Source organism: Salvia splendens, chromosome 12, assembly GCF_004379255.2.
Source record: "Salvia splendens isolate huo1 chromosome 12, SspV2, whole genome shotgun sequence".
NCBI classification, from domain to species: Eukaryota; Viridiplantae; Streptophyta; class Magnoliopsida; order Lamiales; family Lamiaceae; genus Salvia; species Salvia splendens.
The window spans coordinates 3,521,006-3,548,976 of record NC_056043.1 but is presented as its reverse complement, the minus strand read 5'-3'; the positions used below and the strand labels follow the sequence as shown (position 1 = coordinate 3,548,976).

General features: G+C 35.3%; 3 protein-coding genes across 4 annotated transcripts; all 3 read right to left on the bottom strand.

Moving 5' to 3' along the window:
• Nucleotides 1-113: 113 nt before the first annotated feature.
• On the bottom strand, nucleotides 114-15,441 carry LOC121758213 (F-box protein At5g07610-like). 2 transcript variants are annotated; one of them, XR_006041378.1, is made up of 4 exons: nucleotides 15,267-15,441; nucleotides 13,171-14,470; nucleotides 4,990-4,994; nucleotides 114-244 (listed from the first exon to the last, which is right to left on the bottom strand). XR_006041378.1 is itself a non-coding variant. In XM_042153633.1 (2 exons), exon 2 carries the CDS (start codon nucleotides 14,404-14,406, stop codon nucleotides 13,258-13,260), a length of 1,149 nt encoding a protein of 382 aa, XP_042009567.1. In that variant the 5' UTR covers nucleotides 14,407-14,470; nucleotides 15,267-15,441; the 3' UTR covers nucleotides 13,155-13,257. The 2 variants fall into 2 exon arrangements, 1 of the variants encoding a protein (XP_042009567.1); XM_042153633.1 differs by lacking the exons at nucleotides 114-244; nucleotides 4,990-4,994 and having other exon boundaries at nucleotides 13,155-14,470.
• Nucleotides 264-1,464, bottom strand: LOC121757416 (F-box protein At5g07610-like). Its single transcript, XM_042152968.1, has 3 exons — nucleotides 1,297-1,464; nucleotides 894-1,069; nucleotides 264-813 (listed from the first exon to the last, which is right to left on the bottom strand). The coding sequence occupies exons 1-3, from the start codon at nucleotides 1,462-1,464 to the stop codon at nucleotides 264-266; spliced, it is 894 nt and encodes a 297-aa protein (XP_042008902.1).
• A 7,165-nt stretch (nucleotides 15,442-22,606) lies between the features above and the next one.
• Nucleotides 22,607-23,946, bottom strand: LOC121757414 (GDSL esterase/lipase At1g29660-like). The gene is made up of 4 exons (XM_042152966.1): nucleotides 23,709-23,946; nucleotides 23,520-23,644; nucleotides 22,946-23,191; nucleotides 22,607-22,864 (listed from the first exon to the last, which is right to left on the bottom strand). The coding sequence occupies exons 1-4, from the start codon at nucleotides 23,944-23,946 to the stop codon at nucleotides 22,607-22,609; spliced, it is 867 nt and encodes a 288-aa protein (XP_042008900.1).
• Between the last annotated feature and the right edge of the window lie 4,025 nt (nucleotides 23,947-27,971).

The window sequence follows — 27,971 nt, the reverse complement described above, 5'->3', positions numbered from 1 at the left end:
GATTTGATGAGCTTGACTCTAAACTTCAAGGTTTCGAACTAACAAATCCCGTACTTAATCGACTTAAGATGCATGATCAGTAGCTCAAATAAAGATTTTTCATAAACACAACGTCAGAAAATAAAGTGTGTTCATAAACACAACGTAAGATAATAAAGAAAATGTAGCATTAAGACATACTTAGCAGACACCTAATTAAAATTCTTCAGCATAAAGCCTTTCCACATAGTAATATCATCAAAGTCTAAGTTGCATCTCATCCCTCAAACCACAGCTAAACATGCAATAAATTCATACATTTTCAACTCAGGACCCCATACGAACGGTTGGCCAGTCAAATCAACGAGCACATTATGGCTCTTGTCGAGGAAACTATAGACGCTGATCTTCCCGCCCATATGATACACTACACTGAACGTCTCTGTGCCGTATGGTCCCTTAATGACTCTCAATTGATCAATATAACCATTTAATGGGGAGGTGGGTTCATGTTGAGGGATTGTTTCATAGTACCTCAAGAACCACGACAAAGATCGACCTTCGCCCATCTCCAACTCAAACAACTCAACTGAGAGACAGTCGTTAGCCTTTGTGAGACATCTAGATATGTATAGACGACCATTTGCCTCATGGAGACAGTAAGTGGTATCCCAATGTACCATTCTTAGCTGGTACTGGTAAGATGAATAACTAGGCTTTAATATAGATTCGAATTCATTCTTAGCAATATCATAGTAGACGACTGCATCCAACATCTCCCAGTATATCCAGCCATTACAATACACACCCCCGTATCCACCACACAATTTAAGCCTTTCAGGAAACACAAATCGCAAACTGAGCTTCCAAGCGCAACTCTCCGAGTCATAGACCTCGATCCGACAAGTATCTACCTTAAGACGATGATGCGATCCTCTGAGGTTGACTTAATGCAAACATCCTTGTAGTGGAGCGACATCGAAGGATCAAAAATTAAGGCAAGTGCCACAATATTGTCCCTATAGGAATCGGTAACACTGATCTTTCTTGACAGCTTAGTGGTCGGATTATAAACATATAAGAGTCCCATCTGTATGGTGAGATTTTAGCAGCATCAAGCCATTACAAGAACAGATGATTATAGGATTTGGAACTGAGAAGGTGTATGGTATCATCAGCCTTTCGCCATTCATGATTGGATCAAAGTTAAAGATGTGCGAGCTGGGATTCCTCTGGTTCAAGTTCAGGAGAAGAGACGGCTGCACCTTTGGGGAGCGCAGGGTGTGGAGATGGCAGAATTTCTCAGAGGAGACCAACCAGTGAGAGCCAATGTTTGCATACTAACTTGCATCGGATAATAGATTTTGCAGGTAACAGGATAAATATTTTCGTCAAAAGATCATTGTTCCAGATCAGTCTCATCCATCTATCACCATAATCCTCCTCGGGAGTTACAGCAGGAACTTTGGCCTTCTTCGGATTCATGCTGCCAAATCAAAGCAGTCCATTTAAGTATTTAAACCATAAAAGAAATCCTTCACCTAATTCAGAAACAAATCTTTAAACCCTACGAATAAGTATGAGCTGTCGCCTGCCAAGTGCTAGATTCTATCTCATACACCTCAATCCAACAAGATCAGGATATGAATTAATGAAAGAAAGCAATAACGAGAGATAGAGAGAAACAAAGCCATTATTTCTGATACTCGATTTTCATTCAGATACGGCATATTGTTCAATACGACAGTGTGTAGATACTTATAGAAACCTATTGAACCTGAACAAATAACCCACAGCTAAAACACTAGAGCTAAGAGGATCCTTTTCCAGCCACAACAAAGAGAGTGAAACAGAATAGATTAATGCAAACTCAGGCTACACAAGTGAGAAGTACTCTAGCCATGACTCATAACACAATCTTATGCCTAATTCACAAACAAATTCTTGAACCTTACAAATAAATACTAATAACAAAGCCAAATATTCATCTATTACAACGAAACACAGAAGCTGCAACCAACTTCACCTGAGTTTGTCGATCACAAAGCCGCCGGAGACAACGGCGGAGAAATTGGGGTTTTCTTTAACGTAATTGTAGGACAAATGGACAGTGTCGTTCGGCAACAATTTACATTTAACTAATGGGCCAAAAATATAAAAAAACTGCTTCTAAGCCCAATTGAGCAATTGATGAGCCTTGAAGTACTACTCCACTTTATTTGACGCACTCTAGATAGAGCATTTCTTATAAAATGTGGAAATTTATGTGGTTTGTTTTTTTGAGTGAAAAGAGGATAAGTAAACTTATTGATGTTTCTAATTTAAAAAATATATCCATTAAAATAGATATTTTAAAAAATACTCCCTTCGTCCACAAAAAAAAGACAAGTTTTACAATTTTAGGCCGTCCACCAAAAAGAATCATTCTAAAAATAAAAAGTTTTAAACCAATATATTAACCATATACATCATTCTAAATGTGTATCCCACAATCCACTAATACCACTTCCACCACATTTTCTCTCACTCTCTCTTACTTTACCAATTATGCATTAAAACTATGTCACTAATAACTTTGTCTATTTTTTGTAGACGGAGGGAGCATCCCATAGAGTGAGACAGGTTGAGTATATATATATAGGGATGTATTCATTTCCTTTTCCTATATTTCCTCCTTTTTCCTTCTTAATATCAGCCATTAGATTAGAGAAATGGACGGTCAAGATCAACATTGGGTAATTAATCTCGTGTTGCATTATTTGTCCTATTTTATGCATTATGAGGGTACAATAGTAATCTAATCTAGGCTGGAAACCGCTACGAATAATGCACCACATGGTCACGAGTAATGCATATAATTGCCTATATAATGCACAATATGTGAACTGCAATGCATACGAACAAGATGTGCTGTGTTATGATGTTTGACACACGTTTCTTGTTTCCCCTAAGGGTTTAATAAGCTTAGGGGCTAGGGTATAGTACGTAGACATGTATGTAATCTTCACATGGTAACGAGTAATGCATATAATTGACTATATAATGCACAATTTGTGAACTGCAATGCATACGAACAAGATGTGTTGTGTTATTATGTTTGACACACGTTTCTTGTTTCCCCTAAGGGTTTAATAAGCTTAGGGGCTAGGGTATAGTACGTACGCATTAATAACAAATTATAAAACGATACGAATAATTCACCAAATTGTCACGAGTAATGGATGTTATTAACTATATAATGCACAATATGTGAACTGCAATGCATACGAATAAGATGTACCATGTTATGATGTTTGACACACGTTTCTTGTTTCCCCTAAGGGTTTAATAAGCTTAGGGGCTAGGGTATAGTACGTAGACATTACTAAATACACGTATGTAATCTTCAATCCGTTGATTAACCCATATACACAATACCTCTAATAATGCATAATATACTGAGATAATGATAATTAACAGCTACATAATGCACTACCTAAACCAAATAATGCACATACGTATATTCCAATAACAACAATTTGTTAGTAATGTCTACGTACTATACCCTAGCCCCAAAGCTTATTAAACCCTTAGGGAAACAAGAAACGTGTGTCAAACATCATAACATGGTACATCTTATTCGTATGCATTGCAGTTCACATATTGTGCATTATATAGTTAATAACATCCATTACTCGTGACAATTTGATGAATTATTCGTATCGTTTTATAATTTGTTATTAATGCGTACGTACTATACCCTAGCCCCTAAGCTTATTAAACCCTTAGGGGAAACAAGAAACGTGTGTCAAACATCATAACACAGCACATCTTGTTCGTATGCATTGCAGTTCACAAATTATGCATTATATAGTCAATTATATCCATTACTCGTTACCATGTGAAGATTACATACGTGTCTACGTACTATACCCTAGCCCCTAAGCTTATTAAACCCTTAGGGGAAACAAGAAACGTGTGTCAAACATCATAACACAGCACATCTTGTTCGTATGCATTGCAGTTCACATATTGTGCATTATATAGTCAATTATATGCATTACTCGTGACCATGTGGTGCATTATTCGCAGATACCAAAATGTGGCAGTTACTTTTCCGTCAAATGTCAATAATAACCCTGTAATGCATACAATCACCTTCTATAATGCAACACGGAACCAGTTTTATAGAATCAATCTGATCCGTTGATGCCTTAGATCTAACGCGTAATATTAAGAAGGAAAAAGGATCTAAGATGTGAAAAGGAGATTAACGCTCCCCTATATATATATATATATATATATATATATATAGGGTTTTGATCCATGCAAAAGCATTCTTAATACAAAAATGCAGAACCAAGCATACAAAAGTAATTTTTAGGTCATTGTAAGCTTATTTTTACGTCATTATAGTAAGGATGACATGAAATGATCTTAACATGACCTCAAATCCAAAGTTTATAATATGACCTAAAACTGCTTTACAATGACCCTCCGTGTTTTTGTTTAATTATTGACCATTGGATTGTCAAATCTCATGGTCAGGATTTGGTCTGGATTTTGTATTGAGATCAAGTTTTGTATTGATCATTTTCCTATATATATATATATATATATATATATATATGGTCCCCTTATATGCATAATACCTCTTTAATGTAGAACTAGAGACTAAATACTGACCATTAGATCTAAATTTTGATGGAAGAGATTTAACTCACTTCATCTTTAAGCAATATTCATCCCGTTATTGAAATAGTTCAGCCAAAGGGTAGCATAGTCATTTGATAACTTAAGTCAAACACAGTAAACTGATTCTGCTTAAATCACGGGTAAATGAATTAGGGTAAAAAAAACCCCACCCCTCAGCTTCCCCCACTCTCTTCTCCCCCAACGCGGCAACGCAAAATTCCAGCCGCCTTCCCTCATTCCATCTTTCTGCTCAACCCTAGCCGTGCGCCTATTATCACCATGGTGGACACGAGGCGGGGAAAATTGAATGGTATTTGTTGTCTTCACAATTGTTACAGTCTGCCAAATCTTTACAAACTAATCTCTAACATTTTGGTTGTAGATGAGCAGATGTTGCGTTCCAGAACTTCATCCGGTGCTGGTGAGTTCAGATCATTTGTTAATTTAGTTCAGATATTGTGTTTTCTAAATCTGTTTTGACACAAATTAGTTCACTACAGTAATTTACTTCAGTTTTTTTGTTTTCAAATTCTCATTTTTCTTCTAATTAGTACAACCACGACCTTCAATTGGAACAAGTAAACCGCGACGCCCTCCTAAAACATGGTCCGCCCCAAACCCGATTGAACCAAACCTTCCAGATGAGCTAATCCCAATTCTGGAATTTACTTTTTATTCACTAATTTTTGTTTAATTTAGTTGATTAAAGTTCTTGTTTTTCCCTCAAATTTGATTGAATTTGTTTGATCAAATATGTTTGTCTGATGTAACTGAACTTAGCAAATTATAAGATGAAATATGTTCAAAATCCGGTGAAGTATTTTTTTTCCTCAATCAAGTGAAATTGTTGTATTGTGTAATGTATGTATCCTTATCAGTTCTGCATTCATTATAAACTTGAGTTGATGAGTTGATTTTGACTGTATGATGCTCTGGATTTATCACAATGTATAATCAAGTGACGTGTGAAGGTGAATCTAGTAATGCATATAATGAAGTGCTCAATATTGGATTAAATATGTACTCATGAAGAAAGTTCACTCATTCAAGTTAGTGGTGATATTTATTGAATGAAGGTTTTAAAGATGGAACTGAATGTATACAACTATAAGATGAAGTCTTGTCAACAACATCTGAAGTATTATGAAATTATAAGATGAAGTCTTGTCAACAACAACTGAAGTCTTGTACAAAGTTTAGTCTTTTAATTTAACCCTAAAAGCCATTTTCCAGTCTTTTAATTTAACCCTCTTCACTATTTTCCGGCTGTCTTGAAAATCTGCCTCAATTGTTTGATCAAACATAGAGAGGTAGACATGTGAGTGATATTGGTCAAATATGTAGTGAAGTTTTGTTTGAAGTGATCTTGTATAAAGATGAATAAATTATACCATAACATGAAGTAATTCTTGTAAGTAATTTGTTGTATGAAATTTGATAAATTTTTGGGGTGAAATGATTTTTTATATAATGAAGTAAGATGGTTATTAGATTACATAATTTCCTATTCTGATTATTTAACCGAATTAATTTCATTTAAAACTGAAAATTTGTTGGTGTGATAAAATGCACATATGTGGTTTGGGAATGAAGTGGTTTTACATTAATGTTTAAATGAAGTGGTTTTACATTAATGTTTATTATCTGATACTTTTAGGAGCTTCAAAATTTGATCAAGAATGAGCTAATGAAGAAGGGAGGTCTAAACGGAACAACGTCAGAGTACAGAAAGGCAAGGACAATATAAACAATGATGGGAACATAGGTTCTACTTCAGAAGCCGATAATGATCCTACTTCGGGAGCCGAAAATGCCAAAGGTGTGTTTTATTAACGTATAATTGTAATACATTCTGTATGATTATCCATACTGACCATAAGTCTTTATTTTAGGATCGAAGAGAAATAGGGGAACGGATGAAAAGTTTGTTGGGGAAGGTGCCAGAATAGAGAGGATGGCAATGCCATGGAGGACAACAACTAATGCTGAAGATTGTGGTGTCTTTCCGATGAGACACATGGAAACATACAAGGGCGAGCGCGTGGAATATTGGAATTGTGGGATAAAAAACAAGCAAATGAGTACTGCAAAGCTTGAGAGCCAAATACTATTAAGCTTTGATGAATAAATATCCAGTCAGAATGCCTCAACAACAAGCGCATAACAACAGGATACTACGCAGAGGCAAGCAGAAACATGGACATTGATGTTAGAAAAAATGATAACAGTTTACCTAAAGAAGAAGTGATGTAATAATTTGGGAATGGCACAAATTTTTCCACGGATTTTATTATTAGCTCAAACTAATCAATACTAGTATATGGTCAAGTGCAGTTATTAGAATTTTATAAGATAAAGTACTATGATTACATGATGAAAAGATTACAGTACATAATGAGTAGATTATATTATGGGATTATTATGCTGCTGGATGCATAAATATGGTTATAAGATTAATTAAATTTACTATAATATGAACAAAATATTTTATGAGATAAATAAAACATAAATAAACCAAATAACATAAAGAGATCATTATGTATAAAACAATATTCATCATACAGTTAGATTCGTTCATCCACCTAAACCATAAAAAGAATAGTCTAAATATTTCATTTATTATGAAATCAGTTTCATTGAAACTAAAAAATAGATTCATCTAAGTAAAAAATAAAGAAGTTCAAAAACTGAGACATTACATCAAGACATAGTAACAAAAGGGACCATGAACTACTTTTTTGTGTGCTACTCCTTAATCTTTTTCCAATTTCTGGCATCATGGTTACCAACCTCGCCGCATTCGGCACATTTACGACTTGGCTTCGCCTTCAACTTCATAGCTTGCTCAAGGCGTGTGAGAGGCCGTCTTCCTGAACCATTTGGGGAGGACATTCAGGGATATATGACACTGAGATAAAAACAAAAAAAAAAAGAAAAATTAAAAAAATTTCAGTTTATCAATATATAAGAACACTGAATAAATATTCACATTATTAACTAAAAGCTTTCATAAGACTAACACATAATAATGATTTTATTAACATAAAATAACTAAAAGGTTTCATCCCAACAGCATATAAAAACAGATTAATTGAAACTAAGCGAAAAATAATAATAAATCAGAGATGATAAACAGATTTTGCATAGAATAACACACTCCATACAAAATGAAAACTAGCTCATTACGACGATAAAAAGTTTCATTCGGTATGAAAAATAATTCACTGCTACGAACAAAATAATAAATTAATACACCAATCACTAAAATAAGCATTCAAAAACAGGATATCATAACAAACTTGATTAAAATCGATATAACTGACATGGATCGCCTTCTTCATTCTCGGGAGATTCGAAATCAGAATAAAAAAGCGAGCCACCAACCGGAGATTGTAACTCATCGAATATTGTCTCATGATTGTCGTTAATATTTTCTGTAGAAGTAGTTCCAAGTATGTTTGCTGCTTCGGAGAAAATTCAATTGTTGGAGAATGATTGCTCGAGTCGTCCATTGATGTTCTGGTGATTTGCATCCTAGGCGTAATGGTGTTTGAAGAATCCATACAACCAAATCAATCTATAACAAATAAGAAGAAACAGTAGAGACTGTAGTTGAATATTGTGACTGGGTGGAATTGCAGATTTAATTTATGTAGAGAGATTGGTGATTCAATTCTAAATGATCGTGATTCACATAAAAAAGATGCAGATATATTTTCCATAATTAAGTTGCATGAATGAAGTTACCAAAATAACTGCGTGACTAGTGGAGTTCCTAAACAACCCTTTTGTAAGATTAATTGAATTAAAAATCAAATTTAATTGATAGTATTGGACCGTTAGATTCCACAAATAGGTGGATGGGATTTGTTCTCTAGTTCGGTCTTTAAAATTAGTTCGACATTGAATACAATCCTCTATATATATATATATATATATATATATATATATATATAAGGACCAAAACTACAAATGGCTTACAAAAGATGGGCTACTTGCCTAAACTTCTTCCATACTTAGCTAGTAATGCATGAGTTTCTTACTTGTTGATAAATAATACTCCACTTCCATCGTTCCAAGATAAGTGAAGCACTTTTTTGGGCAGAGAATTTAAGGAATTAATATTTAAATAATTAAAGCTGAGAGAGTAAAGTATGAGAGAAAGAAAATAAAGAAGTAAAGAGAGAATAAAATAAGAGAAATGACCCACTTATAGTGGGACATCCCAAAAAAGAATATGACTCGCTTATCTTGGGACGGAAGGGAGTAGTACTTCCTTGTCTCATAATAAATGATACATTTTGGGTAACGACATGATATTTTAGGAATTACTCCCTCCGTTCCCTTATAGTTGAGGCAAAATTTTTTGACATGGATTTTAAGAAATGAATGTTTAGTGTGTTAAGTAAATAGATAAAAAAAAAGTTAAGAGAAAGAAAAATAAGAGAGAATAGAATAGTAGGAAAACAAATAGAGACTAAAATATGTGATCTGGTTTGTGCCATGTGTCACTAGAACATTTTTCAATTTCTCTTTAATTTTATTTTAAAAAGTACTCTTACTTATAGGGTCCTGTTAGGTTGAGATTTTTTAGCTTAATTGAAAATTAAGATGCATTTTCAGCCACTCATCCACAACATTTTTGAAATGTCAACTGCAAGTAGATTATGTCAACTCGGGGGTATTATCGTCAATAGCCTGCACATCAAATGTCAATAGCCTCCACATCAAATGTTTAACAACTTATAGTTGACATTATATATGTATAGTTGACATAAATTGTGTATATAATTGACATTATATGTGTGTAGTTGACATGAATTGTATATGTAGTTGACATTATATGTGTAGTTTTTTTTTCATACATAGGAGTTCGAGATACATTCGGCAAGCGAACTAGCCCGCCACAGCCCCTCGTGGCTCGAATACTTTAGCTTTCCTCCGACGGGTTCAGGCGTGAACTAGCCAATGTTGGCTCGTAGACTGTTCAGCCCCGGTAGACTACCCGCCACCCTCAGACGCGTCCAGGCTCGAAAGCTTGCCAAGCCCCAAGGAAACAACCTTGAACAGGCCCACAGGGAAATTAATCCCAAAGTCGCGCCATCCAAGAGTCGAACTCAAGACCAGGATGGTGCCATATCCTTGCCACCTTCTCAACCACTTGAGCTAGGGGGCTTGGATACATTATATGTGTGTAGTTTTTTTTTTCCTCAAACACCATCACGGCGAGGGGTTAAGGCGGACCCCCAACCTGTATATATCAAAAATCACCAAAAGTACATACATCATCCAAGCCCAAAAGTGACTCGGTCCGCACGAAAGATACAAATCACAAGAGCTAACAAAGCTACTATGGTATCCCCACAGACCGGGTACTAACCATCTAAGTAACGAGAAAACAAACATAACAAAGCTATACACCAAAATAACAACAAGGATGATGGCCAAAAGCTGGCCAACTCCAAAGGAAAACAAAAAACCATAAATCAAAACCACGAACCATGTGAAGTAGTCATCCATCTCGATATCTGAATCTGAAGTTCGGATAGTCCAACTGGTCCATCCTGACGAGCGACTTCAAATACCGAGGCGCTGAATCCGCATCAAAGAAGGTGATGGCAGGGGTCTGGACCCCCCTACCTGCCAAAAAATCGGAACATTATATGTGTGTAGTTGACAAAAAACATTTTAATTTTTTTAAAAATAATTAAAAAAAAATAAAATTAAAAAAAATATTTGTTGAATAAAATGTACCATGAAATTACCATTCTGCCCTTTCATAATTAATTAATCTAAAAATATTTTTCATGTGACAAATTCTGGACCACTCATTTAATAAAAATGAGTGGCTGATAATGCATCTCAATTCTCAATTAAGGCTAAAAAATCTCAGTTGATCACAACCCTATACGTATATCTAAAATTGAAACCGATATTATTCAATTCAATTGAATATATCAGTTTACATGGGTGTGTTATATTTTATAACTCATACATAAATTGTTAACTACAACTAAATTATATGCATTAGATCTTAAAATCAAAGGCTAAGATCATTCAAGTCCGAGTATCAATACAACGACAAAAAAATATCAATTATGGTATTTATGTCAATTAACAAAAAATTAGTTATAATTAACTTTTTAAAAATATCTCAAAACTTTAAATGCATATACCTATTTCAATTTAAATTATTTTCCACATAACATATATCAAATTAAAGATAATTTTATATGGATTCCAACGAGATCCTACATGCATATGTTTCAAAGTCAAAGCTTGAAATTATTTTTTGAATTTTCGTATTTTTGGTGAAACAGCTTTATATCAATACAACTTACATAATATGTCAACATGATGCTTATACAATGTCAATATGAAATTGTGTTGACATTATCATGTCTTGGTGTTGATGTATTTTATACACTATATTGACATTGTGTTTCTAAACCCTAAATTGGATAATTGCTATTATCTTTTTAATATTAAAAAATGAAAAACGAAATTACACATGGCAAATTATAGACCACGAGATTTCTAAAATCTCATAGTCTTAAATTAATTGTAGTTCACAATTAAATGATTAGTTAACAATTAATCACAATCCCTCATTTTACAATTCATTTTATTAGTTTTATGCACAGAGTAAGGACTTGTTTGGCTAAACTTATTTTAAAGAGATGCTAACACAGTGCTTCATTTGGTCCATTACAATTCATTTTTTCAGTTTTATGCGCAAAAGTAAGGACTTGTTTGGCTAAACTAATTTTAAAGAGATTCAAACACAGTACTCATTTACTACATTATTAAGTGAAACATCAATTAATGAAACATATCTTTTGAAGTAGAAATTCAAGGCAATGATGTTTAATTTGTTTCATAACCAGAGAATAAAGTATGGAATCTGTTTTATGCCACGTGTCACTATATCATTTTCAATTTCTTTAATTTGATTAAAAAAGATACTCCCTCCGTCCTCGATTAATTGTCACTCTTTTCTATTTCGGCTTATCCCTCAATAATTGTCACACTTCATTTTTATCATAAATGGTAAGTAGGTCCCACATTTCACTAACTCACTTCACTCACATTTTATTATAAAACCAATATAAAAAAGTGGGTCCCTCATTCCAATAACTTTTTCAACCAACTTTTCTTTATATTTCTTAAAACTCTAGTCCGGTCAAAGAGTGACAATTAATCGGGGACGGAGGGAGTAGTATATAGTCAAAATATCAACATATACACCAAAATATGAAACCAATTATTATTCAATTCAGTTGAACATATTAATTTACAATTCAAAACATATTAAATTTTTTAACATTAATATTGTCTTTTTTTTCCTTCTAATTTAATGATCTAAATTGAATTTTATTTCTTATATGAAATCATGACTTTTTTGCAATAATTTACATTTAACTAATGGACCAGAATTTTAAAACTGTTTTCTAAGCCCAATTGTGCAATTGATGAGCCTATGACGCACTCTAATGGAGAATTTCTTATTTGACGAGTAATTTTATACAAATATATTTTTTTGAGGTGAGTAAAGACAGACAAAATTAGAAGTAGATATCTAAAAATAATAAATGTATCACTTAAAATGAGACGGAGAATATAGATATGGAAGACCCAAAACTACAAATGGGCTTGCAAAAAGATTGGCTACTTGCCTTAACTTCTTCCATACTTACTTGGTAACTGGGGCATTACTTCTTTTGAGCACTGAATTTCAAAAAATAATATTCAAATAAATTTAATATGGACAGAATAAATTATGTAAAAAATAAAATAGAAAAAAGAGAAAAAGAATAAAATAGGATAGAAAATAGTTTATAAGAGAATAAAAATATTGCTTATTACTAAAAAGACTAATGACACATTTACAATGAGACGACAAGAAAAAGAAATATGACTCATTAATAGTGAGATATGTTAAATAGTTTATATATTACTTTGACTTGGCTCAGATTTTAAAAATACTATAAAGGAAAGCGAGTAGAATGTGAGTATACATTTATATGTCACTTCAGTTCAAAGCTACTTGCACCATATTCCATTTCAGGTCGTCCCAAACTTCTTTCACTATTTTTTTTGCTAAAACTTTATTCTCTTATACTTTATCCCATTTACTTCATTCTTTTTCCATACTTTATTTTCACCTGATTACTTTACCCTCCTTTACTTCATTCTTTTTCCATACTATATTTTCACCTGATTTAACTTTCAATCATCAATTTATTAAATCTTGTGCATGAAAGTAATAAAATATAATCAGAAAAAGTTAGTGAATGTGAAATTTAATCACCAAAAATAGCAAAAAGTAATTGAGACAAATATTTGAGAAAATTATTAGTGGATGGGTGGAGTATTATGTCATACAACTTGGCCTGGAAATGAACTGACTTGATGAGTTTGACTCCAAAGTTTAAGGTTTCGTGGACGGCATGAGATGCATGATCAGTAGCTCAAATAAAGATTGTTCATAAACACAACGCTAAGATAACATAGAAAAAGTTGCATTAAAATACCTAACTAAAAGTCTTCAGCATAGAGTCACATAGTAATATCATCAAAGTAGTCTAAGTTGCATCTCATCCCTCAAACCACAGCTAAACATTCAATAAACTCATATATTTCCATATGAGGACCCCCATAATTGGCCTGAATGTTGAATGGTGGGCCTGTCACATCAACGAGAAACTTATAGCTCTTGTCGAGGAAACTATAGACACTGATCTTCCCATACATATGAGACAGTACACTGCACGTCTCTGTGCCGTATGATCCCTTAATGAATCTCAATTGTTCAATATAGCCATTAAATGGAGAAATGTGTTCATGGTGAGGGATTGTTTCATCGTACCTCAAGAACCACGAAGAGGAACGACGATCATGCATATCCAACTCAAACAGCTGAATCAATTGACAGTTGTTAGCCTTTGTGAACAATCTAGATATGTATAGATGACCATTTGCCCCTTGCAGAAGAGAGGAAGAGTCAGCCAAATGTAGAATATGTTGCCGGTAAGAAGGTGCATATAAAGGCATATCTAGAGTTTCGAATTCATTCTGGGCAATATCATAGTAGACAACTGCATCCAAAATATCCCAATATATCGAGCCATTACAGTACACACCCCCGTATCCACCACACATTTCAAGCCTTTCAGGAAACACAAACCACAACCTGAGCTTCCAAACGCAACTCTCTGAGTCATAAACCTCGATCGCACAAGTATCTACCTTAAGAGGATGAATACGATCTTCTGAGGTTGACTTAATGCAAACAACCTTGTAGTGGGGCGACTTCGAAGGATCAAAAGCTAATGCAAGCGCCACAATATTGTCACTATAAGTATCAGTAACACTGATCTTTCTTGACAGCTTAGTGGTGGGATTGTAAACATGGAAACTCTCATCTTTATGGTGAGATTTTAGCAGCATCAGGCCATTACAAGAACTAATGATGATGGGGTTTGGAAAAGAGAAGGTGTAAGGTATCATCAGCTTCTCGCCATTCATGATTGGATTGAAGTTAAAGAACTGCAAGCTGGGATTCCTCAGGTTCGGATTCAGGAGAAGAGACGGTTGCAGCTTTGGGGAGTGCAGGGTGTGGAGATGGCAGAATTTCTCAGAAGAGACGAGTGAGAGCCAATGTTTGCATACCAACTTGCATCGGGTAACAGATTTTGCAGGTAACAGGATCAATATTTGCGTCAAAAGATCGTTGTTCCACATCAGTCTCATCCATCTATCACCATAATCCTCCTCGAGAGTTAAAGCAGGAACTTTAGCCTACTTCAGAATCATGCTGCCAAATCAAACACATAAGCAGTCAATTCAAGTATTCTAACCATTAAAGAGACCAAATTCAGAAACCAATCCATAAACCCTATGAATAAGTACGAGCAGCAACGCCAAATTGGGATTAAACTGTGGCTTGTTAGTAACAAACCAGTTAACAAGAGATGTAGAGAATCAGAGCCGTGATTTCTGATTCTCAATTTTCATTCAGATACGGCACATTGTTCAATACAATAGTGTAGATAATTATAGAAACCTCTCGAACCCTGAACAAATAACTCACAGCTAAAACACAAAAGCTACAAGGCTCCTTTCTAGCCACAATAAAGAGTATCTTCTTTTATCTCCAACACATTTTCATCATCTAATGGCAATGTTAACACTAGAAAAAGAGCAAACAATCTTATGATGAGGCTATGTTTTATGATTAAATTCCAAGTTCCAGAAATCCAATTTACTTGACATGATCAGTTTTAGAGAGTTCAAGTGACTTGTTAATTTAACAAACTTGAAGTCATTTCATTTGCACACAAATCCTCATATTCCCCATTATTTACAGCAGGAATTTCAGCATTCAAAATTCATGCTGCCAAATCAAAGACATAGTCGGTCAATCATAACACAATCCTATGCCTAATTCAGAAACAAAATCGTGAGCCCTACAAATAAATACTACCAACAAAGCCAAATATTCAACTATTGCAGCATTTTCTTCGATTTGCTACCACTGCTAGTGTAGACCAGAAAGAGCTCACATTGTCATTTTCACATCAACAAATCACAGAAGCTACAGATAAATTCACCTGAGTTTGTCGATCACAAAGTCGCTGGAGACAACGGCGGAGAAAGAGGGCTTTTCTTTATCGCCATTTTAGAATCTATCGACAGTGTATTTCGTCGACTAGTTAACCCTAGACGAAGAGAGAAAGTTAATTTTTTTTTTTATTTTATGCGCTAAAAAGACATATGGAGTTGTTTGGCTAAGCTAGAAAGCTTATTTTAAAAAAGATTTTAATTTTGTTCATACTAATACGGAGCAAGAAATGGTCAAATTCTTATCACTACTTACTTTTTTAAATAAAAATAATTATAAAAGTATTAATCCTGGCCATCCACAATAGGAATAGCCCAGCAATAGCCCAGCCATAGCCTAGCCACTGCCACATCATCAGCACTAAAAATCCTCCTGCCACATCATAAATAGCCCAACCATAGCCTAGCCACATCATAAATAGCCCAGCCACATCAATAGCCACATCACTAATAACAATTATATAAAAATGAAATAATTAACAATCACACAATATACGGAATTTAATTTACGAGACATATACGAGAAACATTAATAATACTATCCACATCACTATTAACAAATATATACAAAATGAAATAATTAACAATCACACAATATGCGAAATTTAATTTATGAGACATATACGGGAAAATGACGAACAAAGCGCGTATATATAGTGTTTCGAAAAAAAAAATTTATTTTTTCGCGCTAGGCGGTGCGCTGGGCGATCCGGGCGCTGCAATAGCGCCGAACGGACCGCCCAGCGCACAGCCCAGCGCCACGCAACCGCCCAGCGCTGCGCGGTTTCTCTCTCCAATCGCCCGCTGGGCGGCTGCAATAGATCGCCCAGCGAACCGCCCAGCGCCGGCGCTCGGCTGGGCGGTCGCTAGGCGCCTATTGTGGATGACCTTACAAACATCCATCTTTTATTTTTTGCAATGCTCACGTGACAACAGATTTAAAAACTTATGGTTTAAATATTGTTAGGCAAAACGACGTTTCGTCCATGTGTTTTATATCTGCTTTCATCTCAAGCGGGAATTTGAGTGAAATACTGCATACATAGAGTGGGGCTGTGGGAGCAAACCAAAATTCATTAATTGAAAAAAAAAATGGCATTTGTGCTATGAAAGTAGTCATAATATTTCTGAAATTAATAAATCAATATCGCATTAGTAAATGAATTTTATTGATCCATACATTAATTGAAAACGATGGCCTTGGTGTGAATATGAAATGGTAGGGCAAGCGGGAATTTATCTATAGCATTAAATGCGAGTGGGCACTCCAATCCATATATGTATGTTGATTTCTCTAAACTCAATAGTTTCAAAATTTTAGTTTCTCTACTTAAGTCTCAAGGCCATTTTCAAAAAAATTTACTATTTGCAAGGTTTTTCGTCCTCTAAAAATTGACATATGTAATAGTATTTCAACTCAGCATGTTTTGTCCTTGAATGAAACGTCGAATTTGTTGCCAAGGTTGTAGCACTTCGACCGTTATTATGATAGAGCATTATTCTTATACTCGTTTCCAAGCTGACCCTAAAAATTATGCAACCACACTATTTGTTTATTTGTTTTTGTTAATGCTACATACCCAACTTTAATTGTAGACAAAGCAATGACATCGTGCAACTTAAGAGAGCAACAGATAACCTCCTCCCATTAAGAACAATTTTGCAACAACATAACCTATTAAAGAAATGCTTTTGTCGTCAAAACACAAAATTTGTTCGTGATACTACTTCTCAAATATTGTAGAATTCACTTGACTGCTTCTCAATGCTTCTTACTCAGATCTAGACATCACCAAACCGAACCGGCCCGGCTGAACCGGCCCGGAACCGTCACCGGCGGTTCCGAACCGGAACCGGAACCGTCGGCGGCGGTTCCGAACCGTGACCGGAACCGGCGGTTCCGACGGGCCGGTTCAGGTTCATGAAATTTGCGAACCGTAACCGGCGGTTCCGAACCGGCGGTTCGCCGGTTCCGACACCTTTTCAGGCTACCACCGGCCTAGACGTAGCCTTTTCAGAAACCGGGTCAGAAACTGCCGGTTTTTGTCAGAAAACCGTTGACGAAACCGGCGGTTTCTGACCAAAAACCGGCGGTTCAACGAGTAAACCGGCGGTTCCGGCGGTAAACCGGCGGTTCCGCCGGATTTCAAAAATTTGAAATTTTTTCTTTTTTTTTCTTTTTTTAATCACATTTTTCCCCTATAAATACCCCCTCATCTTCATTTTCTACTTACCCCATTCTTGTGTTGATAAGAATTTCTCTCTCAATCTCAATTTCTCTATTCTCCATCCTCTTTCTCTCAAGTTGTTTACGTTATTTGCGCTCATAATTTACTCACGTTGTTCTTGTTTACGTTAATATCACATAAACACTACTCTCTATTCTCTACTTTCAATTTCCATAATATCATGTCTTCATCTCGTCGTGGTGGTGATCGGGGCAAGGGAATTGCCCAAGATCAAAGTGACTCTCGTCGTCGTCGTGCCCCTTCTAGAGCACAAGTTGCGGAGGAGGTGGGAAGGCGAGCCGCTCTTCGATTACAAGTAAGTTCTAAACTTCTAAATTAAATGTTTTACTATGTTAATATGTTATAATAAGTTTTAATATGTTAGTAGTTTTTTAATATGTTTTATTATGTTATATGATATAAGTTTTAATATGTTAGTAAGTTTTAATATGTTTTAATATGTTATATGATAAGTCTTTAATTTGAGAGCACCATTTGGTATACTTGCTCGGAAAAAGATTATGTGCGGACTACCGCCTTTTCTTATATCCTTGTGCAAGATGGCCTATTGTGGAATGCCTCAGCGTGGTCCTTCCTTTGATTTATATGTTATAAGTTTTAATATGTTTTAGTAAGTTTTAATATGTTAATATGTTTTAATATGTTTTAATATGTTTTAGTAAGTTTTATATGTTTTAATATGTTTTAGTAAGTTTTAATATGTTTTAATATGTTATATGATAAGTCTTTAATTTGAGAGCACCATTTGGTATACTTGCTCGGAAAAAGATTATGTGCGGACTACCGCCTTTTCTTATATCCTTGTGCAAGATGGCCTATTGTGGAATGCCTCAGCGTGGTCCTTCCTTTGATTTATATGTTATAAGTTTTAATATGTTTTAGTAAGTTTTAATATGTTAATATGTTTTAATATGTTTTAATATGTTTTAGTAAGTTTTAATATGTTTTAGTAAGTTTTATATGTTTTAATATGTTTTAGTAAGTTTTAATATGTTTTAATATGTTATATGATATGTTTTAATGTGTATAATTCTCGTAGGAGGAAGAAGATCGAAATGCGGCCTTGTTACTTGCCACCCTCGGCGACGAAGAGCCACATTCGGATTCGCGTTTCGAATACGATGTGAATCTATCATCGGACGAAGGCGACGATGGATCGCATCAATTCCCACCTTCTAGCGCCGGCCAAGTTGGCGAAAATGACGAGGAGGCCGAAGCTCCTCCTCCTTCCGGGAGACAAAAGAAGAAGATGCCTCCAAAGTTGAAATCCGACATCTTCACCAAACATTACAAGAAGGTCCCGGTGGTAATTTCTAATCCTGATGATTCGACCACTACCGTGGAGACAGGCGAGTTCAAAGCTTATTGCAACTATTGCGATAAAGTCTATCCATTTGTAATCGGTGGGGGATATGGTACTCTCACACGCCATTTGAAGGCAAAACACCCCGTGGAATTTGGGCATTCTAGATCCCAAACCCAAATCAACTTCCCCGCCGGCTCATCGTCTCAAACAGGTACGCCACTATTTAAATACGATCCCAAAAATACTACCGATACCATGGTAAGATGGGCGGCAATGAAACATTTGCCGTTCAATTTTTTTAATGACAGAAAATATGAAATGACTATGCAACAAGCTTTTAATGTTGCTGCAAAAAGAATTCCCCCCTCTACTGCTCAAAGATCTAACAACCGGCAGTATTTTGAAAAAAAAATGGAAATTGCAAAGAGTCTATCCACCTTGGGGCACAAAGTTAATATTTGCTCCGATGTGTGGACGGATTCTTTCCAACGAAATTCTTACATGGGTATTTCTTGTCATTTTATAGACAATAGTTGGTCTTTAAATAAACGTTTGATTGGTTTTAGACAATTTCCTTCCCCACACACCGCACAAGCAATTGCTTCTTTAATTATTCAAGTTTTGAATGAGTATGAGTTATGCAACAAGATATTTTCGGTTGGTTTTGATAACGCAACCGCCAACACCGCAAGTATATCCGATTTAATTGCGGCTTGCTCCCCGGTGATAAGTGGTAAGTATTTTCATCAACGATGTATTTGTCATATTTTAAACTTATGTGTACAAGATGCTTTGTCTTTATGGCAAAGACATATTCAACCTATTACTACAGCTGTATCCTTGATCCACTGGAAGCCTCAAATTGGCAAGGCGTGGAAGAAGTATTGCCACTCGAAGAAAATAAGGTACACAAAGTTTACTTTAGACGTTTCTACTAGATGGAACTCTACATATGACATGTTGCAATCTACAATGGAGCATATAGACTATTTAGTTGATTTTTATAGAACTTACCCTGTTGATGATTTATATCTAACATCTTCTTGTTGGGAACAAAGCCTGAGTTTATTTAAATTATTCAAAAATTTTCGAAGTGCAACTATGGAGTTATCGGGTGTGTATTATTGCACATCCGTTCGTGTTTTAGAACATTGCATGATCATATCACTTGGTTTTAAAACTGCAATGAAAAATTCCGCAAACAATCTTGAGCTTATGTGTGTTTTATATTACATGGTTGAAAAATGGCTCAAGTATTTCAATGAGATCCCAACAGTTTTTTTGCTTGCCAAAGTTTTGGATCCAAAGTGGAAACTAGTTGGTACTTTCAAAATTTTAGAATTTTATTACAACAGTTTAGCTTCTATTGATCTTGAACCACTCCGAGCTTTGCAAACTGACGACGACGACAACTACATAAACCTTGCCCAAACATTCCAAATAAACCTCCCCCACCTCCCAAGCCTCCAAAGAAATTTTGAGTTCGACTTGCGGTCTCTCTTTCACGATTACGAAGTCAAGTACAACACTACCCACCAAGTTCGACCTAGACCCCCCCGTCAAACACAGAACTTTGGCTTCTTCCAAGTTGATGACCCCGACACCCAATCCCAATTGGCGGACCTATACGCCTTCAGCAGCGGAGGAAGGACGGCACATTCGGTAAGTGAGTTAGATTTATATTTAGACTCACACTTTTCATTCAATGAGGAAGAAGGAGGTCCCGTTCCCCAACAAATCGACGTCCTAGATTGGTGGTCTTCACACGAGAAAGATTTTCCCATCCTTGCATCAATGGCCAAGGAGATCTTTTCGGTTCCGGCTTCCACTGTCGCCGTCGAGTCCGCCTTTAGTGTTGGAGGCAACGTCTTGGACGACCGAAGAAGTAGGCTCACCGGACAAAACATGGAAGCCACCATGTTACTTGATGATTGGTGCTCCGCCGAAATTAGAGACCAAGAACCGGATTGGGACAAACTAGTAGTACAACCCGACCAAGACTACTTCCCCGACGAAGAAGAGTAGGCGCCAATACTTCCGATCAAGCCAAATAGGTAAGCAAGGTAAGAGAACTACGTGGGCTTTGATTCCAAAATGCAATTGAGCATTGAGGATACGTAGGCATCTCAACTTATATTTCAACTTAAATTTTAAATTTAAGTTTAAATTTAAGTTGAGCTCAAGTCCTTTTCCTTTATTTCTTTTTTCTCCCCTTTATTTCGAATATGTAATTTTGTAAATTGTAATGAAGACTTTAAGTCTTTTGTAATTTATAATTTTGAAGTTGTAATTTCTAATTTTTATGTTGTAATTTGTAAATTTTAACTTGTAATTTGTAATTTTAAAGTTGTAATTTGTAATTTTGAAGTTGTAATTTGTATCAATAAAATTACATTTGTACATCGCTTCATTCTAATGTTATTTACGCAAGTTTTTTTACATTTTAAACTTGAATTACAATTTACAAAATGCAAAAAAAAAAAAAAAAATCAAAACGAACCGCCGAACCGGCCGAACCGGCCCGGAACCGGCCAATCACCGGCGGTTCCACGGTTCACTTGAACCGGCGGTTCCACGGTTCACGAACCGGAACCGCCACACCTTGGCCGGGCCGGTTCAGGTTCATCAATTTATTGAACCGGAACCGGCGGTTCCGAACCGTGAACCGCCGGTTCCGGAACCGTGGTGACGTCTACTCAGATCACTTGTGAATCGGCTCACTACTCCCAGTGCATGAGTAATATCAAGTCGCCTGCACGTCATGCCATACTTGATGCTACCAATTAATAAGGCATGATAGTTTTTTTTTTAATATCATTTTGTCACGTTCTTATTTGTCCTATGGCAACTCAATTCTAGAAAGCTTGAAGTGCCTTTTAAAATGGGATATTCATATGTTTCGAGACATCCATACCAAATCTTTTCATGACCTTCGGAATATAATTCGCATGCAAAAGATAGACTTTTCTCGTCACTTTTTTTTCATGATCGATTCTCATAACCAAATGTGCTTAACATATAGAATAAGCAATTCATAGTAATATTTTCAAAAGTAAACTATTTCGCACGAGTAAATTAATTTTATTGATCCATTCATCAATTGAAAAGAGGGTGTTGTTTCCACTATTCGGTGTGAATATGATATGTTGGGAAGCACATTAATTTCATGCTTGTTCAAAGTTGGGCCAAGCGGCGAAGATCAAAGGGATAAGCATCTGTCGGCTTCTGAGCTACGTATGCTCTTCTTGCCACGATCGTGCTTGTAGTTTCCGAGGGATGTGCAAAATCCCAAAACACATGATCACTTCTGTTCGGACACACGTAGTCGTTTTGGAGACATATCAGCGACTAGCCACAGCATGCCTTGTTCTTCACCTTAAAACCTTAAAAACCAAAACCATATATAACTTCACTACTCAAAAACAGGTTGGGTTTGGTATAAAAAAATACTAGTAATTTTTTTATTATGTGTGTGTTTTGTGTGTAGTAGACTAGTAAGTGTTTAGTGTGCATGTAGTGTGTGTATTGTGTTGTGTGCAGTGGGGTACATGTTGTGCGTGAAGTGTGTTTTTGTTAGAGAATTGTCCAATTTCAATTATTAGAAAGTTCAAATATTTATTATATCTATACAATTTAAATTGTAGAATTGAGAGGAATAAAATATTTTGTGGTACTACACTAAATAGTGGGTGTAGAATTGAAGGTTGGAATTCAAAATCAAGCCCTTCAATTCCACAGTACTAAGCGAACATTTGTAATAAAATGGTGGACCGTACTAACCATAGGCTTCGGCGTTATTGATGACATCGTTCAAGTGATTATAACCGTCGATCAATATAAACTGCGCCCCATGAAATCTAGCGTTGAAAACATCAATCCTTGCTCTGAGTTGTCTGTTGTACATCTGGCTAGCTCGGTTTTCGTCGTCCGCACATTTCACGCCATCACTCCTCGTAACCAACGTGAAAGGGATGCATCCAATCGGCCCTGCTCCCACTAGAGCCAGCTTCCTAGCTCCATAGGTATACAGAATCTACGATCATGGCGAGCAATGGGATGACGACGATGATGATGATTGAGATTTGCGGAAACTAAGGTGTCGGGTGCAATGTACCTTGAGTTGCTCGGTATATCGGTTGAGGAGAAGGGGGATGTATTGTTGGAGCGTATACAGTTTACGGGTGTTGTAAACTTCAGGCAAGAAGTAGTTGTTGAGGAAGTCATTGTTGCCGAATCCGCTTATGAATATGCACTTGCCCAAGTGATTTAATGTCGCTTCTCGCCCCCCGAGTATGGCATCGAGTTGCTCCACCGTGTTTTTGAAGTTAGTCAGTTGCTCGTCGAAGGTAAACCGGTCGCCCTGAAAATGACTAGATTAAGTTAACTAACTAATCAACAGGCTAGCGAACGGCAAAAAAATATACAACTGCTTCCATAAAAAATAATCTCATCTCTCATAACTAATTATGTAGGTCCCACTTATAAGTTATAACTAAGACTGCATCAACTACTTTTTCTCATTGCTCTTACTTATCAAATGCGCATTAAAATCCATGTCGTCTGGTATATATAGAGACTATTTTTCATAGATGGAGATAATAAGTTGTTTCTTTTTTCATAAAAGAAAACATTCGAACCAATGACTATCAAGCAAAAGGCAAAATTGTTTCTTTCTTGTTTTACGTTACCCAATTGAGGCCGGTTTCTGGTCGGATTCCGGCAGCAGCAGAGGCAAAGTTGACTCCCCTTAGTATTTGGTTGCCCTTAACAGTCAAATACGAGGGAATATAATCCTTAAACCCTAGCATTTGTGCTGAAAAAAAAATTCAAACTCTGTACATTTGTGAAACTTTCATGTATATGTCAGCATTAGTTACCGATGATATCAACAACAGTGTTGCCGTTGGAAAATCTCCCCGTGGGGCCCAACGGAAAATCGATACCGTAGGGCTTGAAGTTAACATGGGCAATGGTATTCAGATTGTTATTGTTGCCGTTGTCGAGCAGTGAGTCGCCGAATATAAAGAGACAAGGAACTTGAGGCTCAGCCGCCACCGCGGCAACCATGCTCATCATCACTATCCATTTCTTTAACTCGTCGTAAGTTTTCAACATCTACCTGCAGTTTGGGAGGAGAAGGAAACTGAGATATGAAGTAGAGGAATCAGAGTTTGATGTTATATTATGTGTAATGAGCGCTTTGAGACATATATTTATATCTACTTTTTAAGGTTATTTGTCACTAAATTATAGAGCTTTAAAATATACCTAAATTAATGTTGTGAGTCATTTTATTTATCGTAAAATGTCATGTAAATTTATTAATTCTCAGTTATACATGTTATAATACGAATATTATACGTTTGCAAAATCAGCAATTAAATACTCCACTTTTACAGTTAGTTGGCAGTAAATAAAAATTAAAAAAATTTAGTTAAATGGTCAAATATGAGATTTTGTGTCCACTTTTGAACAATTTTCATATAATATAGGCTATAGCTAGCAATACTTTTAATAAATTACACATTGTCGCCGTTTTTTTAACATTTTCATAGTAATTATGTTCACATTTGTATAATTTGAGAACCGGGGACGCTTATAAATAAATATATCGTTAATTAAACATATGAAATTTGAATAGGAAAATATCTCAAACTCTTCATTAACCATACGAAGATATTATATGCAGTATAATATAATTTCCATTAATTGAATTAATATGTGTTGTACACACTTCAAAGTTCAAACTAACCAAAATATTCAATGGTGTATATGTGATATGTAGCATTGCTTACGTCCATATATAACTAATAAAAGTTCAAAGTACACTAGGACTGATCCTTGTCGATTAATGTCGTTAATTATTTTGTGAACTACTATTAGTCATATGTTAATATATACTACTCCTCGGTCTACTATTTATAATCTCATTTTGACTCGACATTATTTTTAAGAAATTATTTGACTTTGTGGAGAAGAATAAAGAAATTAGTTGGTGGAATGCATATCCCACTTTTATATGTTAGTTTTGTAATAGAATGTGAGTATAATGGATTTGATGAATGGTTGGTCAACTTAGAATGAAAAAAGGTAAACTGAACTATAAATCGCGAACACCCCAAAATAGCATAATGAGACATTTTTGTATGGACGAAGAGAGTAATACAATTACTTTACCGTAATTAAAACATTAAAAATATCGAGTAGCTAGGTTTTGGTGCAGACCAGCGACGGAACTAGTAAGGGACAAGCCCCCGCTCCAGCGGGGGCTTGCCGGCGCCGGACACTGTATAATTATTGCGTGCTTGTGGCGGAAATTAAAGAGAATACCCGTAACTGTTCTTCTTGTTGATTTTTAGAGAGATGGGTGAGAAGAAATGAAGAGTCACTGTGTAAAAATAGAGATAGAATAGATATACAAACCAAGAGAGAGAAAGATGTCTGACACAATGTATGCTATTTTAACTTTTTACAGAGTAATAATATTCAATTAATTACTACTCCAATTAAAATATATTGGATAATAATTTATTACTCCATGAAATCAGAATACTCCCTCCGTCCCATAGAAATAGGCATTTTAGGGTTGACACGGGTTTTAATTTGTAATTGGTAAAGTAAGAGAGAAGGAGAAAAAATTATTGAAATTGTGTAGAAGATTGTGGGACCCATAGAATTTTTTGAACAATAAAAAAATGTGATGAGGAAGGCATTATCAAATATTATAAATAAATATTTTATATTCATCTTAGTATTGATATATACATTGCATATGACTTTTGTCCAATGGTTGAGTTTCCACTATTAATTATTTAGTTGATTGTAATTTAATAGAAATGAAAAGTACAATTTCTCAATTGCTCAACACATACATCATACTCATCTCTATTTTTCAAATCTAACCATCCTCGTAATCTTAAAACAATACTCTCTCCGTTCGTTATTAGGAGTCTCATTTATGTTCGGCATAAGTTTTAAGAAGAAATATAAAAAGGAAGTGGTTGAGAAAAGATAGTAGAATGTGAAACCGATATAGTATATTAGTTTTATAATAAAATGTGAGTGCAATGAGTTAATGGATAGTGAGATGTACCTACCATTTATAGTAAAGGTGAACCGGGACTACTTATGGCAGACGAATGAAATATTAATTAATTGAAAATAACAATAATAATAATAATAATTATTAGTATTTGATTTATTTTAATTTTATTTTCAACACCGACTTATTAGATTTTCTGGTTCCGTCACTGGTGCAGACCTATCTAGAATTTTGTGATACGGACTTCACAATACGGACACAAACTTTCAATTGCAAATTTTTGGTGGTAGTTAGTGCAAAATGTTGTTCATAAATTTTATTTTCACATTGCATAGTTTTTAATTTAAAGAAACATACTAATTGTTAATTTTCCTTTTGTTCATCTATTTTCTCTGTCTTTTTCTTTCTAGTCATGCTTTATGTGTATCTCTTTGGCGCTCTTTCTCATTTTTCAACAATACTGAAAATCCAGAGCTTTCTCTGTGGATGGCATCGGATAAGATGAGTTTTGCTCTCATCTTTGTACATGCAAAGAAGGAGGAGTCTTGCTCTCTCTTTCTATTTTTCAACGACAGTTTTTACTTAAACGATACGTAGAATATTAAAATAATTTCTCGATAGACATTTATATGAATAGTTACAGAATCAAGCTTAAATACTCATAACACTGGAATAGTATTGATAGCAACAATGAGATAAGTATTTCTGATTAATTACTGAAAGATGAGATTTTAGAGACTTATTATTTTTAAATTAATGTACAGCATTTATTTATCCCATTAATTAATTTGTAATTCTATGAACTTTGTAATTAAAAATACCTAAATCTAGTTTGTTTCTTGGATGTTTAAGAAATTAGTGGACCCAGCCCATAAGATATACTCCATGTGCATTATCAAGCCAATAGACTTTTTCATAATCTATGGATATGCGGTAGTTAAAAGACGAGGAAACAAGATTTCAAAATAACGTTTTTTTAGAAACTCAAAATCCCAAACCACGAAAATGGATCTCTAAGGCCATCCACAATAGGAATAGCCCAGCAATAGCCTAGCCACAAACTCCTCCTGCCACATCATCAACACTAAAAATCATCCTGCCACATCATCAAAACAAACAAATAGTCCAGCCATAGCCTAGCCATAGCCTAGCCACATCACTCAAAATTATATAAAATAAATAATTAACAATCACACAAAATACGAAATTAAATTTACCACACACATACGGGAAAATTCAATAATAATATTAAAATTTTAAAAAGTACATTAATTAAAAAAAACACACTTCATTAAAATTAAAATAACATTACAACATCCTCATTAATGAGTTTGTCCCACATCGAAAGTGGAACATAAAACATTCAAGAATGTCTCTATAAAAGAGAAACAACCAAGAATGAGTTTGTCCCACATCGAAATTGGAACATAAAACATTCAAGGATGTCTCTATAAAAGAGAAACAACCAAGAATGAGTTTGTCCCACATCGAGAAACAACCAAGAATGAGTTTGTCCCACATCGAAAGTGGAACATAAAACATTCAAGGATGTCTCTATAAAAGAGAAACAACCAAGAATGAGTTTGTCCCACATCGAAAGTGGAACATAAAAACATAAAACATTCAAGGATGTCTCTATAAAAGAGAAACAACCAAGAATGAGTTTGTCCCACATCGAAAGTGGAACATAAAACATTCAAGAGTGTCTCTATAAAAGAGAAACAACCAAGAATGAGTTTCACAAAAAAAACATTAAATAAAAAAAATTAAAAAATCCGCTGGGCGATGCGCTAGGCGATTCGGAGCGCTGCAATAGCGCCGAGCGGATCGCCTAGCGCACCGCCTAGCGCCACGGAACCGCCGAGTGCTAGGCGGTTTTTAAATCCGGAAATGGCTGGGCGGTTGCAATAGATCGCCTAGCGCCGGCGCTCGGCTAGGCGGTGCGCTAGGCGCTATTGTGGATGCTCTAAGAAATAAAATAAAAATTGAATTGAAAAAGTTAGTGGGAGTGAATTATAATTTTATATACTATATTAATGGGTCATTGTTGAGATTTTTGGGCCTAATTGAGAACTAATATGCATTTTCAGCCACCCAT

Bases quoted from the DNA above. Each gene is read 5' to 3' on its own strand.
- LOC121757414 (XM_042152966.1), bottom strand. From the start codon at position 23,946: ATGTTGAAAACTTACGACGAGTTAAAGAAATGGATAGTGATGATGAGC. The intron at 23,645-23,708 runs GTAACTAATGCT...TTTTTTTTTCAG, and splicing joins CACTGTTGTTGATATCATCG to CACAAATGCTAGGGTTTAAG. The intron at 23,192-23,519 runs GTAACGTAAAAC...AGTCATTTTCAG, and splicing joins CAGAAACCGGCCTCAATTGG to GGCGACCGGTTTACCTTCGA.
- LOC121758213 (XM_042153633.1), bottom strand. From the start codon at position 14,406: ATGAGACTGATGTGGAACAACGATCTTTTGACGCAAATATTGATCCTG.
- LOC121757416 (XM_042152968.1), bottom strand. From the start codon at position 1,464: ATGAATCCGAAGAAGGCCAAAGTTCCTGCTGTAACTCCCGAGGAGGAT. The intron at 1,070-1,296 runs GTTGGTCTCCTC...CTCACCATACAG, and splicing joins GCAAACATTGGCTCTCACTG to ATGGGACTCTTATATGTTTA. The intron at 814-893 runs GTAGATACTTGT...GTTTCCTGAAAG, and splicing joins GATCGCATCATCGTCTTAAG to GCTTAAATTGTGTGGTGGAT.